Source organism: Salvelinus fontinalis, unplaced genomic scaffold (genome assembly GCF_029448725.1).
Source record: "Salvelinus fontinalis isolate EN_2023a unplaced genomic scaffold, ASM2944872v1 scaffold_1726, whole genome shotgun sequence".
NCBI classification, from domain to species: Eukaryota; Metazoa; Chordata; class Actinopteri; order Salmoniformes; family Salmonidae; genus Salvelinus; species Salvelinus fontinalis.
The window spans coordinates 1-22,281 of record NW_026601935.1 but is presented as its reverse complement, the minus strand read 5'-3'; the positions used below and the strand labels follow the sequence as shown (position 1 = coordinate 22,281).

Here is a 22,281-nt window from a genome sequence, read left to right as displayed (position 1 = left end):
TCTCCCCCTTCCACCTGGCACATCTCCCCCAGCTCTCCCCCTTCCACCTGACACATCTCCCCCAGCTCTCCCCCTTCTACCTGGCACATCTCCCCCAGCTCTCCCCCTTCCACCTGACACATCTCCCCCAGCTCTCCCCCTTCTACCTGGCACATCTCCCCCAGCTCTCCCCCTTCCACCTGGCACATCTCCCCCAGCTCTCGGTGTCATTGTGATGTCCCATCAAGGGATGTTCTGTCCTTAGAGTCTACACACACTACACACACTCCTACAGTAACTCATCTTCCTCTACACTGTAACACTCAGGCCAAAAATACACTACCTTTTGGTTGAAGTAGACACGTTTATTAATGATAATAATGATGATGATGATGAGGATGATGATAATATTAATAATTAGTCATAATTATAATAACGTTAATGCCATAATAAATAGAACTCTTAATCTGAAGCACATAAGAGAAGCATACAGAAAGAGAAAAAAAGAAACACAAAGTTTAGAATACAGAGCCAGAGGAGAGGGGACTTTTAGAGACTTTTACCTTTCAATATATCCATTGAATTTTTTAACATTTTTTTAACTTTATTTAACTGGAACATTTACAAAAAGGAGAAAGAGATATATTTAAAAAATCCTTATAAATAAATGTGTCATTATAGAACAAAATACAAGATTTTGGGAGTCAGAGGGGAGGGGGTATCGCGAGGGGGGATATTATGTACAGTAGGGTAAGGAATACAAAAGGGGCGGTAGACTCACACAGTAGAACGGGAGGGGGTGGTACAGTAGTAACTCTCTCTCAGAGGGATATCCTGCTCATGTCACAGCTCAAGCCATTGTGCTCAGGGCTCAGGAAGATAAGGACTGGTACTTGCAGTCTACACAGAGATCAGGAGGGTGGCCTACTGCCTGCCTGCCTGACATCCCACCTGCTGTTTCTTCACACTCACATTTCACCTGAAACTGACTGGGAGTTAGTTCTACATACACTATGTAACTCTCACAATCAAATCTACATCTATACACTAAACCTGCTTATGATCATTGCCTTCCTCAACAGGACCTGTTACTTAATGTGATGATGAAAATACATGTTATTTCCATAAGGGGGTCTGTAATATAGCTGAGAGAAAGTAGTTGGGACCCTGCAGGGCCAGAGTAGTTGTGTATGACTATCTGGAGCACTAACTATCTGTTGGCAATCAGCAAGTTGTTAAGCAGTTCTGTAACATATTTCTAGGCCAAAACGTGTGTCTGTGATTCTCTGTATTTGAGTGTGTGTTCATATGTGTGTTTCTTTAAAGATGCATTATGAAGGTTTCATATAATTTCAGACAGTAGTTTTTCGGTCCCCGAAAACTGTGCACAATTGTGTACAAAGTCATCCATTTTGTCTTGCAAAAAGAATGTGCATGATATGTTATGAATTCCAATTCATACAGCATGTTACGAATTCAATTCATACAGCATGTTACGAATTCCAATTCATACAGCATGTTACGAATTCCAATTCATACAGCATGTTACGAATTCCAATTCATACAGCATGTTACGAATTCCAATTCATACAGCATGTTACGAATTCCAATTCATACAGCATGTTACGAATTCCAATTCATACAGCATGTTACGAATTCCAATTCATACAGCATGTTACGAATTCCAATTCATACAGCATGTTACGAATTCCAATTCATACAGCATGTTACGAATTCCAATTCATACAGCATGTTACGAATTTGTAAGTGCTTAAGATCCTGTCCAATCTCTTTAAGTGCAGGGGGAGGGGAAGATCAGTTCACACAATCACCATTACGCTTTCAGTCATATAACACATGATCACATGTTACAGTATATCAGGGGTATAGCTTGTAGGAGGGTGCCCCTTATCTACCCCCTCTACTCCCTGACACCACCACAGCCCATATAATAGATATGTATATATATATATATATATATATTTATATACAGAAAAAGAATACATACTTGTTGGACACCCTAGACATTAAAATACATTCAAGAACTGAACCAACATTCTTGTTTAAACACACGTTTACAGTGACTCTCCTGATATAAAGTAAGGTTGCTTCAACAAATTAAAACCTTTTTTTCTTCTTTAAAAGTTTTCAGTGCTGCAAATCACACAAATAAATATTCTCAGAATACATTGACAAAACAACATTGTAATTGACATGTTTCAGCCCTCATTCCTTTATTACCATTGGATGGGCACTAGTTCTATAATGTTTATCAAGCGACATAGTCCATATGCCTTAGGCTTGTGTTTTGGTTATGCACCTGCTGATGTATTACAATTAGATTATTCGATTATAATTCAATTGTTACATGGACATTGATGAGTATTTCTCTTCTCTGGAAACGTGCATCGTTAGTTAAATGCACCCTGGCTTGTTGGTCTGTCTGTTTGAGATACTTTGTCCACTGGTGCAGATAGAGACACAAAGGCTTGGGCTTTGACCCTGGCAGGTGAGGAAAGTCAGGGACTAACGCATCAAACTCTCTCTCTTTCTCTCGTCGTGAATCAGAGACCTCTGCTGGGGCTTGGAGAGGAAAGGGAGCTGGGGGAGGAACTTATCTCATTTCTTTACTGGCTTACCCACAGACAAGTAGACCAGTGACATTACTGCCCATGGAGAGTGGACCAGTGGTGCTGCCAGGAGGAAGTGGAGTCATGACGACAGTATCCACAGGGTAGAGAACAGCAGTGACTACCCATAGGAAGCTGGCCAGTGACACTGCAACAGGAAGTAGAACAGTGGAACAGTGGCACCAGCGCAAGGAAGGAAGCGGATCAGTGAGACCACGAAAAGACCGCACACAGGAAGTGTAACCATAGAGACCTCCAGCTGGAAGTTAACCATTGACTCCGACCCACAGAAAGTGGACCTGTAATACAATGCTTTTGCCCGGATGCTGAACCCTCCTAGCCTGCCACTGTAACATTACTGTATGCATATATATCACCACCTCCTCTTGTCTGTCAGTGACAGGAGTGGTGTGCCAGAGAGAGAAGAGCAGGACTCTCCCTCTCCACCACAGAATCAGCATCGAGGGCCAACTGTTCGTCTTCCTTACCAAAAACATAAAAACATATTTGTACATATATACTGTTTTATACACACTTTTTACTTGTAAATCACAAGCTGTAAATCACAAAAGTATAGAAAAATAAAATGTGTTATAATAACAGGATGCTTTCTCTCTTTTTTTCTCTCGTTGTCTTTTCTCTTCTACCCGGCAAAGGAAGTCCCTGGTGGAAACTGGCTCATTCCGTCTGTAGCGCTTGTGGCTGGTTTTGACACCGCCGCGGCACCACTCCACACGCACGCCTCCCGTCTCTCCTCACCAGCCTCAGTAGAGGGACTCCTTTTCTTCTTCTCCTGTTGTTTTCTTAAAGCTAGTTCTCCTCTTCTCGTTGTTTTCATCTGTGATGTCCATCAATACTGAGCACAGCGTTGCCTTTGTTATTTACTGGAGGTGAATAGGAAGAAGAGCAGGGAGACATGGGTAAGTACGCAGAACGTTGCATCTCTGATTGACACATATAGACAGACAACCTACTTGTGCATTTCACTACTTTTAATCATAAAGTTTGCTGTGTTTACTATTCCAAAAAACCTATTCAATATGATGATTCCATACCAGAAACCAGAAAGTCAAAATTCTTTGAATATAGACATTGAGAAAATGTATAGAATAAAAAAGTACACTACTCTCACAAAAGTTCCCCTCCATCTTTGTTAAAGCACTGCACCCCAGGGAGGGGGAAAGGTGCACAATGTCAGGTTAAGACGGGCTGACGGATTGATGTCAAACCACCCGATTGAGAAGCATGCTTAAAAAATCTACTGAAAGGGAAGCTTTTGAGGGGAAAAAAGAGAGCATTCTTTTTTTCATGCCAGTCTGAAAGTCATACAGCACAAAAGTGCGCTTTAAAGAGCGTAGGCCAAAGCAAATGCTAATTTTCTCCACAGAACAGAGGGCCATTATCACTCTACTGGAGTTTACAGTTTACAGTGAAGGGAGTCATACTGAGGCCTATAGCAGTAGTGGAGAGAGGGAGAGAGAGAGGGAGAGAGGGAGAGAGAGAGGGAGAGAGGGAGAAGAGAGAGGGAGAAGAGAGATGGAGAGAGAGGGAGAGAGGGAGAAGAGAGAGGGAGAGAGGGAGGAGAGAGAGGGAGAAGAGAGAGGGAGAGAGGGAGAAGAGAGTGGGAGAGAGGAAGGAGAGAGAGGGAGAGAGAGAAGAGAGAGGGAGAAGAGAGAGGGAGAGAGGGAGGAAAGGGAGAAGAGAGATGGAGAGAGGGAGGAGAGAGGGAGAGAGGGAGAAGAGAGAGGGAGAGAGGGAGGAGAGAGAGTGAGAGAGGGAGGAGAGATAGGGAGAGATGGAGAAGAGAGATGGAGAGAGAGGGAGAGAGGGAGAAGAGAGATGGAGAGAGGGAGGAGAGAGGGAGAGAGGGAGAAGAAAGAGGGAGAGAAGGAGGAGAGAGGGAGAGAGGGAGGAGAGAGGGAGAGAGGGAGAAGAAAGAGGGGGAGAGGGAGGAGAGAGAGGGAGAGAGGGAGAAGAGAGAGGGAGAGAGGGAGGAGAGAGAGGGAGAGAGGGAGAAGAAAGAGGGGGAGAGGGAGGAGAGCGAGAGGGAGAGGGAGAGAGGGAGAAGAGAGAGGGAGGGAGGAGAGAGACAGGTGTCCTGGGACCCTTGTCATGACAGTCTCTCCCTAATTCAGCAGCGCACCGAGCTGTAGAGGAAAACGAGGCGAAGCTTTCATTTTGACATGGCTTTGTAGTGCTTTTTTACACCTCCTCCGGAGAAGTAACAATTGAACGCGTGGCATGCTAATCTCAGCCCAGAATGACTCTTTGTCTCTCCCTCCATCTCCCTGTCTCTCCCTCCATCTCCTTCTGTCTCTCCCTCTCCCTCTGTCACTTCATCCATCTCTCTCTGTCTCTCCATCCATCTCCCTCTGTCACTCCCTCCATCTCTCTGCCTGTCTCTCCATCCATCTCCCTGTCTCTCCCGCCATCTCCCTCTGTCTCTCCTTCTCTCTCTGTCTCTCCATCCATCTCCTTCTGTCACTCCCTCCATCTCCCTCTGTCTCTCCCTCCATACTCCCTCTGTCTCTCCCACCATCTCCCTGTCTCTCCCTCCATCTCCCTCTGTCTCTCCCTCCATACTCCCTCTGTCTCTCCCTCCATACTCCCTCTGTCTCTCCCACCATCTCCCTGTCTCTCCCTCCATCTCCCTCTGTCTCTCCCTCCATACTCCCCCTGTCTCTCCCTCCATCTCCCTCTGTCTCTCCCTCCATCTCTCTGTCTCTCCCTCCATCTCCCTCTGTCTCTCCCTCTGTCTCTCCATCCATACTCCCTCTGTCTCTCCCTCCATACTCCCTCTGTCTCTCCCTCCATCTCCCTCTGTCTCTCCCTCCATCTCTCTGTCTCTCCCTCCATCTCCCTCTGTCTCTCCCTCCATACTCCCTCCATACTCCCTCTGTCTCTCCCTCCATCTCTCTGTCTCTCCCTCCATCTCCCTCTGTCTCTCCCTCCATACTCCCTCCATACTCCCTCTGTCTCTCCCTCCATCTCCCTCTGTCTCTCCCTCCATCTCTCTGTCTCTCCCTCCATCTCCCTCTGTCTCTCCCTCCATCTCTCTGTCTCTCCCTCCATACTCCCTCTGTCTCTCCCACCATCTCCCTCTGTCTCTCCCTCCATCTCTCTGTCTCTCCCTCCATACTCCCTCCATACTCCCTCTGTCTCTCCCTCCATCTCACTCTGTCTCTCCCTCCATCTCCCTGTCTCTCCATCCATCTCCCTCTGTCTCTCCCTCCATCTCCCTCTGTCTCTCCCTCCATCTCTCTCTCTCCCTCCATCTCCCTCTGTCTCTTCCTCTGTCTCTCCATCCATACTCCCTCTGTCTCTCCCTCCATCTCCCTCTGTCTCTCCCTCCATCTCTCTGTCTCTCCCTCCATCTCCCTCTGTCTCTTCCTCTGTCTCTCCATCCATACTCCCTCTGTCTCTCCCTCCATCTCCCTCTGTCTCTCCCTCCATCTCTCTGTCTCTCCCTCCATCTCCCTCTGTCTCTCCCTCCATACTCCCTCTGTCTCTCCCTCCATCTCCCTCTGTCTCTCCCTCCATCTCCCTCTGTCTCTCCATCCATACTCCCTCTGTCTCTCCCTCCATCTCCCTCTGTCTCTCCCTCCATCTCTCTGTCTCTCCCTCCATCTCCCTCTGTCTCTTCCTCTGTCTCTCCCTCCATCTCCCTCTGTCTCTTCCTCTGTCTCTCCCTCCATCTCCCTCTGTCTCTTCCTCTGTCTCTCCCTCCATCTCCCTCTGTCTCTTCCTCTGTCTCTCCCTCCATACTCCCTCTGTCTCTTCCTCTGTCTCTCCCTCCATACTCCCTCTGTCTCTCCCTCCATCTCCCTCTGTCTCTCCATCCATGGAGCAGTCTGCCTCATCTTCAGTCCTACGGAGGTCTCACTGGGGACTCTATACTAAAATATCCCCCATCACTGTATCACTATATAGCAGAGCAGAGTGGGAACACAATAGCACCTGCGCTACATATAGTGCCCCTCACTGACAGGCAGACCAGCATTGGAGGAGCTGCAGTGACAAATATATTAATCACTCATGGACAAGTCAATTCAGGGGAGGGTTGGGTCGGTGCTGTAGCAAGTGGCCACTGTCACTGAGGAAGTTCAATGCATTGCACTGTACCTAAATTGAACATCTACTTGTCTATACAATGCTGGTTTAAATCTGTAGAAATATTGTGTTTCATTAAGCGGGAACAGGAATTGTAGAAGATTTCATTTTACTGTGCCTGATCAGGATTACAATCAACAAGCTGGCAACAGATTAAACATAGAGCTCCAATGACAAACAAAATGCTCTCAGAACCGCTTTATTCTGACACTCAAAACAATCAGAGGTTGCTTAGATATGTCACATATACTAACAACTAAGTCATTGATGAAAGAAGACAAAGGAAATGTAATATACTGTACCAATAAATCAAAATCCAGTTACTTACACCTTTCAGACAATATATACTTTTTTAGAAATGACATATTGTACAATTCATAGAACAGGTTCAGCTGAATTGAAAATACACAGATAAAACCACTATATATATGAATACATAGAAACCAGATAATCAGAGAATTGGTAATATATGTGTATATACATGTATATATTTACAGGAAGTGTAACGTTTTAGCTTGTTTCCCTTTTGTTCCACAAATCTTTTGGACGGAGAAAGAAATGAAACGGTCAGCTTATCAAGGCTTACTGACTATAATAGTAAATACATCAGAATGAATTAACAAACTGTGCGTTCAATTTACACAAATAAACATGTTTAAATGTCAGCAAACTGTATAGGACTGGGCATGTGGTTTAACACCTTCATTGAGTGTTTTTAATAATGTAGCTAGCTATGAAAAACAAATGTATATGGGATAGAGGATATTATAAAACTGGAAAACCTTTCAGTCTCTACACTATAGATACATTTTTAATATTTAGCAAAATATAATAAGACACAATATATATTAGCTATTTACATGTTATATGAAGCCTTGATAATTTGACATTTTAACAGTGTAACAATGAATACATTGATTATAAAGGGAGGAAGAGTTGTACGGACACATTACAACTTTAACTGACAACACTCAAACCCATCCAAGTTAAAACATGACATCACTGCAATGTCCTCATGTAAGAATAAAACTGACCCCGAGTAACCCTGAAAGTAGAGGATGTAAATGAAAAGGTGTGTTCTCGGCCGACTTTCTTTTTTAACTGTGAAATGTAGCTGCTGGTAGACTGAGATCTGCACATTGCCATAGTGAAGATGTAGTGTAGGAATAGCCTGTAAGAGAAGCTAGCGATACAGTGATTGATAGTGGCTGATTAGCCTGCTCTAATTTGTGGTGGTGAGGCATGGCGGCTAACACCCCTCCTGGGCATTGATGTTCCTCTCATAGCAGCTAGCATCTTATCAGGCTGGTTCACGTGCAGACAGGAAATGAGTGGGTGCTCAAAGTGGAAGATTCTGTTTTACTGTATCAAGGTTAGGTTATCAATGAATTAGGACGTATAAAGTGATTTATTGAGGCAAAGAGTTGTCATGGAGAGAGATTTCAGGATGTCGAGACTAGAGGAAAGAAGTTGGCAAACCTCAAAAACACACAGCCAGTGAAAAACATGAACTACTATTCGTCACACTATGGCCTTCAGTGTATTTGCTAAACGATAGCTTCAGAAGAGCAATATTCATTAAGATGTCTGCTCTCAGTTTCTGACACTGTGGCTTTCCTACTCAACTCATTTATGACTTATCTGCACCCAAACTGAACAGGGGGTTTCAAATAGTCTATTTCCTTTCAAGCAGATCAACTGGTACTATATAGTAATTACTAAGTTTCTCTCTCCATTAAGCTCAGTGTAGAAGAAGCCGTTTGCAAAACAGGATTTTGAAACAACAGCTGTAATGACGGGCATCATTAGGAATTGGGAGGCAGTGAGAGGGAGAATTCAAAGCTATGAGGTTCTCTTTTTACCAAGGCAGAGGGGAGTATTTTACTTGCCGTTCAGTGTCTCTTTTATAATATATATATTTTGTGTGGAGCTGTCTCAAGCCTATGTGTTCAAACAGCAGACTTCCACTGTTGTAAATTCAGCTTAAAACATAGACACTAATTGAGTTGAAGAAACAGTGGAACTTGGCTTCAGTGAGCCGTTGTTCTTGGGGGATTCTCTGTGTTAGTTCCACTGGCGCTCAGAGCAGCACTCAGTTTTATACTGGCGCAATGAAAGTGGATGGGGAGGAAAGTCATTTAAAATGGGTTGTGTCAACCCTACTATTCACACACGCACACACACACACACACACACACACACACACACACACACACACACACACACACACACACACACACACACACACACACACACACACACACACACACACACACACACACACACACACACACACACACACACACACACAGAGTAATTTAATCAGAAACACCTACAAATACATTAATAATAATGTCTGAAGCTTTTTTGAATCATATAAACGCCCCCATGGTAGAACCCTAAATACTGGTATATAAAAGCCCCCATGGTAGAACCCTAAATACTGGTATATAAAAGCCCCCATGGTAGAACCCTAAATACTGGTATATAAAAGCCCCCATGGTAGAACCCTAAATACTGGTATATAAAAGCCCCCATGGTAGAACCCTAAATACTGGTATATAAAGGAAGAACAATGTTTTATGCTTTTCTTTGATCAAGTGATGATATGTTATTTTGGTATACAACATTAATCTATGTCATGTTCAACATGTTGAATAAACATAACTGCTCGTACATGATATCTTTATAAACATGTCACATCTTCAAAATGATCAAAATACACAAATAAAGTTGAACAAACAGATAACACTTGAGAGGATACATACGTAAATTATATCATTATACGAATAGTTGAGTAATTATAGATTTCCATAGTTGTATTCGGATCTATATATCATGTCTCTTGGCTTGATCTACTTACAAAATAGTTTCTTTGAAATGTTCCCATTTTCTCAAGAGTTCATGTGGGGTAACTACTGAGTTGAAGACGTGTACTCGGTACATTAATATGGTATGACAACACGCAGATGTTATAATACATAAATGGAAGAAGTTTGGAACCACCAAGACTCTTCCTAGAGCTGTATGGAACAAGGTATTTTCTCCTGAAAGTGAAATATGATACAAGCATGTTCACAGTCCATTTCTCTCCTAATAATCGAAAGTCTATAATCTCTCACTGTACCTACTCTAGTAATTCATCTCTTCAAAGAGATTTAGGCAAAATCAACCAATAAGACAATGCTCTGTCATTGTAAAGTGGGGGAACCCACTGGTAGTGTTTGGTGGGTATGCTTGACTTATGCTAGTCATTTTGGGTGCTGGTACGGTTTATATTTAAGTGCAGGAGCTCAAGCAGTAGAAAGTCTGAGGTGCCGGTGCTGAGCTCTGGTAAGCTCCTGCACAAGTCAAGCACTGATTATGTCAAGAAAATCTTCAATAAACAAGACAAGCATTCTACTGATACAATTAGTTGTCAGATCAAATCACTTGTAGTGGTTTATCCTGAGGTACAGAATGTTTTGTGCAATATTGAAAAGTGAATAGTTATCAGGAATTGCACTACAGTACTTCATAGATGAGTCGATAGCGTAGCCTACTAAAAATAATGGTTACCCACCTCTAAACGTCACATATAGTGCCTTCGGGAAGTATTCAGACAACTTGACTTTTTCCACATTTTGTTATGTTACAGCTTTATTCTAAAAATGATTACATATAATTTTTTTATTCAGCAATCTACACACAATACCCCATAATGACAAAACAAAAAGAGGTTTTTAGAAAGGTTTGCAAATGTATTAAAAATAAAAAACAGAAATACCTTATTTACAAGTATTCAGACCCTTTGCTATGAGACTCGAAATTGAGCTCAGGTGCATCCTGATCATCCTTGAGATGTTTCTACAACTTGATTGAAGTCATCCTGTGGTAAATTCAATTAATTGGACATGATTTGGAAAGGCACACACCTGCCTATATAAGGTCCCACAGCATGTCAGAGCAAAAACCAAGCCATGAGGTCAAAGGAATTGTCTGTAGAGCCAGGATTGTGTCGAGGCACAGATCTGGGGAAGGGTACCAAAACATTTCTGCAGCATTGAAGGTCCCCAAGAACACACTGGCCTCCACCATTCTTTAATGAAAGAAGTTTGGAACCACCAAGACTCTTCCTAGAGCTGGCCACCTGGCCAAAATGAGCAATCGGTGGAGAAGGGCCTTGGTCAGGGAGGTGACCACGAACCCGATGGTCACTCTGACAGAGCTCTAGAGTTCCTCTGTAGAGATGGGAGAACCTCCCAGAACGACAACCATCTCTGCAGCACTCCACCAATCAGGCCTTTATGGTAGTGACCAGACGGAAGCCACTCCTCAGTAAAAGGCACATGACAGCTCGCTTGGAGTTTTCCAAAAGACACCTGAAGATTCTCAGACCATGAGAAACAAGATTCTCTGGTCTGATGAAATCAGGATTTAACTTTTTGGCCTGAATGCCAAGCGTCACATCTGGAGGAAACCTGGCACCATCCCTTCGGTGAAGCATGGTGGTGCCAGCATCAGGCTGTGGGGATGTTTTTCAGCGGCAGGGACTAGGAGACTAGTCAGGATCGAGGCAAATATGAACGGAGCAAAGTACAGAGAGATCCTTGATGAAAACTTGCTCCAGAGCGCTCAGGATCTCAGAATGGGGGCGAAGGTTCACCTTCCAACAGGACAACAACCCTAAGCACACAGCCAAGACAACCCAGAAGTGGCTTTGGGACAAGTCTCTGAATCTCCTTGAGCGGCCCAGCCAGAGACCGGACTTGAACCCGATCGATCATCTCTGGAGAGATCTGAAAATCGCTGTGCAGCAACACACTCCCCATCCAACCAGACAGAGCTTGAGAGGATCTGCAGAGAGGAATGAGAGAAACTCCCCAAATACAGGTGTGCCAAGCTTGCAGCGTCATAACCAAGAAGACTCGAGGCTGTAATTGCTACCAAAGGTGCTTCAACAAAGTACTTTGTAAAGGGTCTGAATACTTATCTAAATGTGATATTTCTGTTTTATTTTACATAGATTTTCAAGAAAATAAAAAATAACTGTTTTTGCTTTGTCATTATGGGGTACTGTGTGTTGACTGATGAGGGGGGGAAACAATTTAATCAATTTTAGAATAAGGCTGTAACGTAACAAAATGTGGAAAAAGTCAAGGGGTCTGAGTATTTTCTGAATGCACTGTACACTTCAGTTAATAATACGTGAACATGCAAATCAGTGTGGAAAAAATGTGCCTGAAATAAACAAAGACATTGAATCCTTCACAATCCTAAGTCATTTAGCCTAGAGTGCCATCACATTAGCGAGAGCTACCCCAGTCTCAACCCCAGGTGAACTCTGACCCCTCACTGTGGTGCAATGGCCCTCACTCTGCATGCTGTCACACCACATCACTGTTAGGACTCCAATTCAAGTGCATTAGGACACTCCAACATTACAGAGCAATCGTACAGTTGACAGTGGCGTCTTGTGAAATAAGAATTAGCAGGGCATGTGCATAGTCTTTCTTATTATTATAATGATGTATTTCTAACGCTAATTGGAATACAATATTTTGTTTCCTGCTTGAATTTCATTGAATTCCAATTCAAGAATAGGCTAAATAACAGTGTATCTAATGCCCCACTAGATTGTCATCCATCTGACGGTCACTGCAGAAACACACCCCTCTGATCATGCATCATGCGTGCTACAGTAGGCTCACATTGGTTATGGTGACACAGCACCCATCTACAGCAGTCACATGTGCAGAACATAACTTCTCCGAAATCAATCCAAAGCACAAAATGAATACAAAACAAATCATAGGAGCAGACCAATGATGACATCAAAAAGGTTGTAGATATCGTCTGTGGCGGGAGGGCGGGTGTCAGGGGGAGGGGTCAGCATTGAGACCTGGAAGCTTTTAGTTTGATTTAGCGCTCCACGAAGGATGAGGTGTTTGCTTGTTTGTTAATTTGTCAGATTTTTGTTTGTTGGGGGGTAATGTCTCTGTCTTTCTCTCTTTTTCTTTCTGTTAGTAGGGAGTGAAGCGACTGTACCCTCCTCTGTATAGGCTAGCCTGCAACATCAAAGATGAAAAAGGACCAATCAGTATTAAGGTGGTGACAGCTTGCTTGTTGAGTTCTGTTTTTTCCACAAATTTCCTTCCTTTATTGGTTTTGTTAAAACGTCTGTGTCTGAAGGACATGGGATTAAATAGCATTTAATCGAGCTGGTTTAATCAAAGTAATAATAGTTCTTGTTCATTAGAGTATGCATAAGTTGGGTATGTGTGTGTTCTGAGGAGGGGCGGTCCAGGTGTTGGAGCTGGAGCTGCAGGATAAAGAACCTGGTAGTGATAAAGTATGATCTTAGTCTGAAATAATTTTGATATTTGTACCAGAGAGAAAAACCCTTTCCTAGATATCAATATTCTTCCTTTGGCTTGCCACACGGCGAAGTGGGCCCCGCCCTCAAATGCAGTTTCCATGCATTAATTACATTAAGCAACAAATTGGAAAATACTGTGCTTGTTTCATGCTTTTGACTGCAGGAAAACATTCCTCACGGAATGGCTTTCCAGGCTACAACTATGTCATAGATCCAACCAAAGCGAATTAAGTTCAAAGGAGTTTAATCATAATTCTCTTTCAACTCCAACCATGGTGCACACCTTTCTGGATGTGTATTGCACCAGAGGATATTGCTCCCTAGGTTTACTGCCATGCTCTGGTTAACCAGGGCGCGCGCGCGCACACACACACACACACACACACACACACACACACACACACACACACACACACACACACACACACACACACACACACACACACACACACACACACACACACACACACACACACACACACACACACACACACACACACACACACACACACATACACACACACACACACACACACACACACACACACACAATATCCCATGTACTCTGAGCAAGCCCCAAACCTTCAAAGGCTAATATCCCTTAATTTAAAGGAACCCTCTTGCTTGTATAAAATTTTCATCAGTATAAAAAAGCATTTTCAATTTTTTTGCATGCTGGAAATCAGCAAAGAGAATTTTAAGCAACCTCGGAGGAACTAATTATTGAAAGGTTTCTAAATGCAAAAATCGCTGCTCTCTCCTTTGGAACCATTAATCAAAGAGGACTAAAGAATTAGTAACCAAACCAAACTTTTTTCTGAATCTATTTCATGGTGTGTCTCTGCACTGTAAGATCTGAACTCCTATTGTGTCAAGATGGTTTATTCACTACCAGGGTCTCGCACCTCAACAGCTTCCACCCCACCACAGTGATCCCCTCAACTTGCCCCACACACACAACCCAAGCTCAGACATGAAGGGCCAAATTCAGCCTGGCTAAGAAAGGGTGACTAAGAGTGGCAGAGAAGGGAAGGAAATTTGGAGGAAAAGAAGCACAGTTTTTAATTAAGTAAATGAAGAGGAAAAAAAATAAATGTCTTAATTAATGAAAGCTTTTAGCTAGCAGCTGCACCGGGGAACTGTACGCTGTTTTTTATGTTGTTGAAAAATCGCATGCATGCCGGAATGGTACATTTAAGTCATTTGTCTGGCAGAGAGCGCTCGTCCCATCAACCTTGTGGACTGGAGGGGTGAGTGAGAGAACTCCCTCCCTCTCTTTCTCTTCCACGTCCCACGGCACACTGCTGCATGCGTTTGATGGTCGTTCATCTTACAGATGAGTCTATGAGCCCAGTCCCATGCCCTCATTTGAAAACAAAACATTGAGAAACTATCTCCCCATTATAGGATGCTATTTTACTGATAGTATTTTCATCTTTGATGTTAGCTGCAAAAGCTAGCTAAAAACAGACATTAACCATTCAACTTCACCCCTTCAAGTTTAGGGTTTGGCTGAAAGGAAGAATGGAACAACTCATTTGGAGTTGAATAGTGTCAGGAATAAAATGATTATACTAGTGTTGAAGATGCCCATGTGTTTGGATTGAATTAGTTGTAGTGATCATTCCCATTTTAGCAGTAGAAAGCCTGAATCAAATAAATATTCTATGTATGAGGTGAGCTTGTGTGACATAACATGAAACAAATCCATTTCACTGAATTCACAACGACCACATGCTAGGGAATTCTGCTGCACTCCACTAGGTTGTGCCAAACAGCATGACAAAGAGGAAATAAAGCCCACTGACTTGGCTTAGTTCAATAGTCTTTATCTCCGAGTGCTCCTGGAGCGACAGAGTACTGCGGCTGGTGGCCTCTGCTCTGTGTTAGTGTGGCTAGCCAACAACAGGGTGCAGAGGAAAGCGAGAGTGGACTTACCATGGTCCCCACACTGTATGTAGCGGCAGGGCCGATTGTGTGGTGGTAGGGGTCTGCTGTTGCATAGACTCTGCCATAGCTGCAATGGAAAAGGCCAGGAGATTATATTTTCAATGCTTGTTTGATACTTGGCCCTAAAGTCAACACTTTCAAGTCTCTAAAACAATTATTTCCCTCTCTCTACCCCCTGGGTTAGAAAATGATACAAGGCTGAGTAGAAAAGGAGTTCAAAGGTGGTTGGATCATTCTCTGTGAATACACATTGTCCTTTTCACTGTCACCTCGATTAGTTGGCAGTGATGGGTACTGAGGGGTGAGAGAAAGAGAAACGGGAGAGAGAGAGAGAGGGGAGAGAAGATAGAGGTTCTGGAGGGCTTGGGCCCAGTCTGTGTACGCTCTCTCACCCTGCTGTTGTTTACCCAAGCTGAACAGTGGGCTCACACCACTGTCTTTTCATTGTTGCTGGTTTGGAACTAATCCTTCCAATTTCCTTCTGAGACAGGACAAGATGTGTGCTTTATTTATTTATTTACTCGACTTCACATATTCCTTTATTTACATTTTTTTCTTCAATGCTCGCTTGCAAATGAGGGTCTGTACGGCGCAGATAAGGCACTCCCAGCCAAGCACCGAGGGCACCAAATCAACCAGGAATAAAAACCAAGAGGAGAGAGGGAGAAATGTAATTTTCCTTAAGGATACAAGACATCCAGCCTACAAGGCTGGAGCGGGGCGAAGAGGACATTGAATTATATAAGATCTAAATATGGTGTGTCCCGTTGGAGTCCAACACTCAAGGTCAGTGAGCAGGACATGGAGGGGGAAGGAGCTGGATGAGAAGGCTCCAGGGGGAGAGGATGGGCTGTACCATGACATGGTCAGGGGTGGTCTTTGTGATACTCTTATCTACTGTGAGCACCAAACCCCAGAGGCCCACTAAGGCTAATCTATCTACAAAATGGGCTCTCACCAGAGTGGCATTGCTAACCACCTCGAGGTCAAACGTCCCCTCAGAACGTACGTCACGCGGCTTCACTACGCTGATTGGCCCCTGACAGGGCCTCGGTAATACAAAGCAGGCCTGTGGGCAAAAGCATTTTGAAAAATGAACGTTTCATATTTTATGGGGATTTTACAAGCCTCTTATGATCCCTGTGACCTCCTTTCATGATTGGCTGATTGCTCCGCTGGTAAGTCTGATAAGGTATTGCTGAGACAAACCCCTATTGATCCAATGGGCATGACCGCTTATTCAAAAAGAATCAAACAGACAAGGGAAGCAAAACAAAGCAAAACAAACAACTCGGGCGAATTACATTAAATCTCAGGAGGAAAATATAGGCAAGAGAAACAGGAATTAAATCACTTCCAGAGGAAAAAGCCGTTGTCCAATTTCTGCTCCCTCCGAGCACGGCTGCTCATAATTCGCAGTGCGGCGAGGTCAGATAAATCTTACATTATCGATATGATCTTCAGGCTCTCAGGCAGGGTGTACGTTATCACAAGTGACATGCTCAATCCCTCCCAGATTAGATTCCCAAACCAGCCCATATCCAGCCTGACTTTGAAGGCCCAAATGAATCAGCCACGCCTCCTCAAACGGAGCACACCTGAACCCGAATGACATCAGTCAGAAGTGATAGAGTCCCTGCCCATCCATCCCTCTCTCCCTCTCTCCATTCCTCCCGCAGACCGCAGGCCATTCATAAATACAGTTGATATGCCCTCTCGCCCGTCAAAGGCAGAGAGGCATGGGATAGATCATCTTGTCGAACAAGGTTACTTTTTTGTGTGCTTTAGCCTGAGGCCATAGTGGATCTCCTAATGGACAGTTCAATCTGAGGGAGGGTCACAACTCCAGAGAGAGTTAATCTTCACCCTTCTATGTGGGAGATACTTTGGAGAGTGGAGAAAGGTTGAAGTCACTTGTCAGACTTTGTCACAACTTCTAATTTAATCCATCACAATATCAATGGTCTTTTAATGGTCTTTCAAGTAATATTAGTTGTTTTATTTTCTGCAGCAGGTGGAATGCACTCACCTGTCACTGTAGGCAGCAGCGGTGGTGGGCTGGGCGTATCTGTACGCAGCGTAGCCCCCCTGTTGGAAACTCAGACAGTCACACAACCACCCACAACAGCATGTATATTACCAGTATTCCCAAACAAATAATTACAAGCATTTACTAAAATATCCAACATCGGGTTTGAAATATTGTCCATTGTTGGGAACATTTCAAAACTGCATATTCTAGTTTTTATATTTCAAATATTCATATGAAATCATTCAAAAAGTCTAATTTCTTTAAATGGAAGAGTATGCACTGAGGCAACGCAAGGTGCAAGACGCCCAGAACACAGCCAGAGGGAGCTGTTTAATATTTGGTAGCTGAGGCAGCGGAGAATGAATGATCCCCTGTGAGACTGGGGAGGAGAGCCATGCGTTCCCTCTGTGACACAGTGCGTGACAGTAGGTGCACAACATGGTCCACATGAAAAAGAACAGAACAGTGGTGTGTTAACCCTCCCCAAATTCATCCCACATTCAGAATGGGGAAGCAGCAATGTCCTGCTGCATTATTGAAGAGACTCCTTTTTCTTTACACGTACTGTGTTGCACAGGAGTAAACCAAGACGCACAGTGCCTTCAGAAAGTATTCACACCCCTTGACTTTACAGCCTGAATTTAAAACTGATTGAATTGAGATGTTGTGTCACTGGCCTACAAACAATACCCCATGATGTCAAAGTGGAAGTTAGAAATGTTTACAATTTAATAAAAAATAAAAGGCTGAACTGCATTGAGTCAATAAGAATTCAACCTCATTGTTATGGCAAGCCTAAATAAGTTCAGGAGGAAAAATGTGCTTAACAAGTCACATAAGTTGTAGGGACTCACTGTGTGCAATAATAGTGTTTGACTACCTCATCTCTGTACCCCACACATATAATCATCTGTAAATTCCATCAGTCAAGTAGTGAATATCAAACACAGATTCAACCACAAAGACCAGGGAGGTTTTCCAATGCCTTGCAAAGAAGGGCACCTATTGGTAGATTGGTAAAAATAAAAAAGCAGGCATTGAATCACCCTTTGAGCATGGTGAAGTTATTAATTACACTATGGATGGTGTAACAACACACCATTCACTACAAAGATACAGGCATCCTTCAGAACTCAGTTACCAGAGAGGAAGGTAGCCTCTCAGGGATTTCACCACGATGCCAACAGTTTTGAGTTTATTGGCTGTGACAGGAGAAAACTGCAGATAGATCAACAACATTGTAGTTAATCCATAATACTAACCTAATTGACAGAGTGAAAAGAAGGAAGCCTGTACAGAATAAAAATATTCCAAAATATGTATCCTGTTTGCAATAAGGCACTAAAGTAAAAAAAATGTTAAAGTAAAGAAATTAACTTAATGTCCTGAATTCAAAGCGTTAAGTTTGGGGCAAATCGAACACAACACATCACTGAGTACCTCTCCTCATATTTTCAAGCATGGTGGTGGCTGCATCATGATATGGGCATGCTTGTTGTTAAGTTAAAGATAAACGTAATTGAGCTAAGTACAGGCAAAATTCTCAAGGAAAACCTGGTTCAGTCTGATTTCCAACAGACACTGGCAGACAAATTCACCTTTCAGCAGGATAATAACCTAAAAGTTGCTTACCAAGATGACATTGAATGTTCCTGAGAATGTTCCCAGATACAGTTTAGACTTAAATCAGATTGAAAATCTATGGCAAGACTTGAAAATGGCTGTCTATCAATGGTCAACAACCAACTTGACACATCTTGAATCATGTTAAAAGTAATTATGTGCAAATATTGTACAATCCAGATGTGCAAAGCTCTTAGAGGCTTACCCCAAAAGACCAAAGGTGATTCGAACGTGTGTGTGAATACTTATGTAAATAGATATTTATATATTTCATTTTCAATAAATTAGCAAACATTTCTAAAAACATGTTTTCACTTTGTCATTATGGGGAAAAATATATATATTTAATCCATTTTGAATTCAGGCTGTAACACAACAAAATATGGAATAAGTCAAGGGGTATGAATACTTTCTGAAGGCACTGTAACAGGGGCTTAGTATTTGGGAAGTCAGGACCTGTGTATTAATTTGCGTGGAAGAAGGAATTAAAACTTCATTGGGGAGAGCAGTCATTACTCCAGCTGAAAAATTAAGCTGTTCACCTACTGTTTTTCTATTAGCACCAATGGAGCATTGGCCCATCTCCATCCTATATCCTACGCTGGGTATATAGGTAGTAGTGCTGAGAGTGCTTTTTGAGGTCGGTTCGGTTTCGGTTTGAATATTAAAAAATAATCAAGGTTTTCGATTATGATTATTTATTTTTTTACATTAAATGCACTATTTATTATGTGGGTTGAATGGTGTAACAACACAGAATAAAACAAAGAATAAAAGTCCCCATGATGGTAGTAACTGCTTACCACTTATTCATGTTTTATTCACATGACTTTACTTTAATAATATATTTTAGTTGTTGTGTATATAACATTAGTTTTATTTGATAACTTTTCTATTTCATTCCAAGTCATCATCTCTATTGAGCTGCTGTCTGACAAAATCACTGTTTTAATAGTTCTTCAAAATAAAAAAGGCATACTTTTACAACTAATGAATATCAACTATCAATCACTTAGATCATGTATTTTCAGGTAGAGATACCTCCCGAAGCAACTGCTCTCTCCTTCTCGATCGCACGTCTTCTGTCTCTTCTAGTCCCTCTCAGCGCACCCACACAGACCGGACAAGTAGGTAGTTAATTACCCATGTTTTCTGCTCTAAACTATGTAGAATATTGGCCTGTTGGAAACTACAACTCCCTCCTACACCGCACAGTTCGGGCTTGATATGATTCATCTATAGAGAAACTGCGCAAAGTGTGCATTGAGCTCACAGAAATAAAAAGGGAAAAAATAACCAAGATTTCAGTTAATCGCTCAGCACTAATAGGTGGATGTTAATAATACATGTTTTCTATTAGTCCAAAGGCGAGCTACACTACTGTGGAGATGGAACGTCTAAAGACTGTGGCCAGGGCTCTTTGGGGAATCAGGTCAGAGGGCAGATGGGCCAGGAGCTGTATTTGAGTCATCCTCACTGCCCATGGAGACAGGAAGTCATGGCTAAGGCCAGGCAGAGGAGTTCCTGTGGGATGGCCATGCCCTGGGACAGTGCTGCTGATTACAGCAACAAAACCCAACAACACACAGCCACAATAAATCACTTGCACACATGTCAAATCCTGCCCACAACAGTGCAACACAGTTGTTATTGTGTCTCGCCCCAGTGTGTGTGCATGCGTGTGCACGTCACGTGTGTGCCTGACTGTGTGTATGAATATGAATACATCCATTCCTAATATACTCCCTCTTGTTGTGGTATCATCCTGGATGCTCTTTTTAATGGCAAGTGCTTCAGGACTGTTGAAATGAATGGAATTTGACAGTGACAGACATGACAGTGACAGACATGGCTACTGTCTTCTGAATGATAGTGGAGGACAGAGAGGCTTGTGGGACTTGCTGTTGTTGTCACAGGAGACGTCTGGGCGCACTCCGGCAGTCTGAAGCCGTTCAGTGTCCGTGCAGTGGCCACTGCCAAAACTAATGGCAGTAAAGCACAGGGGGAAAGGCTGACGGCTTGAGCGATGGGGCGAGATACCCCAGGACTGGTCAGAGGGCACTGAGACCCAGGGCTTAGCTGGAGGTGAGGAGAGGAGGGAGGGAGGGAGGCCAAACACCCAGGGCCGACAGGACTGCATTAAGCCACTTTTCCTCTACACTGTTCACTCCGCTGGTGTCGCTAACAGCCACTCACAAACAGTGCTACGACATGGGGCTGTGTTTGAGCCATATATCATAGTGGAGTCCAGCACTGTTGTTCCCAGACACCAGCCCTTTGCTCGTATGCAGACAGGGTTAAAGTACGAGGTAATCAGTAGCACTGTTGTCTGCGCCTGCTGTCATCTCCATATTGCATAGGACAGAGAGGAACAAAAAAAACTACAGATTCAAACGACAAATAACATCCCCCCCAAACGCTTGGACTGCTGTCAAACTGGGGCAGCCTGGTCATTTCAGCATTATCTCCACAGCGTCCCGCTTTTCTCTGTGAAGGGCAGCGTGCACTGGGGCCGGCCTGACGCTGTGTGTGCTGTGGCCGCTGCCTGCATGTACAGCCCCAGAGGGAAGCTTAATCCCTTTATCTTCCTCCGCTCCTCTTATCTCTCACACCGTGATGGTTTGGAGGCACACAGGGCCCACACAGGCCCACTAAGGCCCCATGCTGTCCCACTAAGGCTCCACGCAGGCCCCTGGGCCAGACAGAGAGAGAGGGTTGTCCCCACCCAGACACACAGAGACAGGCAGGCATGCATGCTCACACACACACACACACACACACACACACACACACACACACACACACACACACACACACACACACACACACACACACACACACACACACACACACACACACACACACACACACACACACACACACACACACACACACACACACACACACACACAGAGAGACAGGTACAGGTACAGGGCGGAAACAAGCCACCTCCAAAAGCCATTTTAAGGGGAGAGACGACCGACTTGACACGGGACACTGAGCTGGGGTCTGTCTGTTTGCCAAAGTCTGACATCATAGGAGAGAGAGGGAGAGGAGGGAGGAGCTGAGGGGGTTTTAAATTTTGTTGTCGGGTTTCTTGGCACGGCAGAGAGATGCCTAATCGACGCGAGCTTGGCAGAGAGGCAGGGGGAACGCTGGGTGCTGGAGAGATGGTGTTTTAGTCTCCAGGGCTGGCTGCTTTTGTCTGCTTTACTTCTGTTTCATCTGAGCACGCAGAGAGAGAAAGAGACAACGGTACTTACATAGATTTCTGCTCCGTAGAAGCCATCCTGGTACACCACTCTGTGAAATGAGAGAGCAATGGTGGAGACGCCTTAGTTCATCTGGGTTCTGGGCGGTTTAATATGCAGACAGATTGGATCAGCACACTGATGTTTAGAACCTAGCCTATTTCCAATGAGAGCAAGTCAAGCAGACATCTGCATGGCGGAAAACAAGAGTGAAGGAAGTGGCTCTGCACGTCTACAGGGTCAGCTCTTACCGGCTGCTGCGCACCACAAATAATGAATGACATATTAAGGGGGGAAATGCAGCCATTTCACAATTCCCATGAAATGTTCTGCTCTGGTAAAAAAAAA

General features: G+C 43.7%; 1 protein-coding gene across 2 annotated transcripts; it reads right to left on the bottom strand.

The window, feature by feature from the left end:
• Window positions 1–323: 323 nt before the first annotated feature.
• On the bottom strand, window positions 324–21,985 carry LOC129849843 (RNA binding protein fox-1 homolog 3-like; the record flags this gene model as incomplete). Of its 2 annotated transcripts, none has more annotated exon segments than XM_055916583.1 (4): window positions 324–3,493; window positions 15,016–15,094; window positions 17,057–17,115; window positions 21,946–21,985. In XM_055916583.1, coding segments are annotated over 4 exon segments (181 nt in total), but the record flags the coding sequence as incomplete, so codon positions are not given.
• Between the last annotated feature and the right edge of the window lie 296 nt (window positions 21,986–22,281).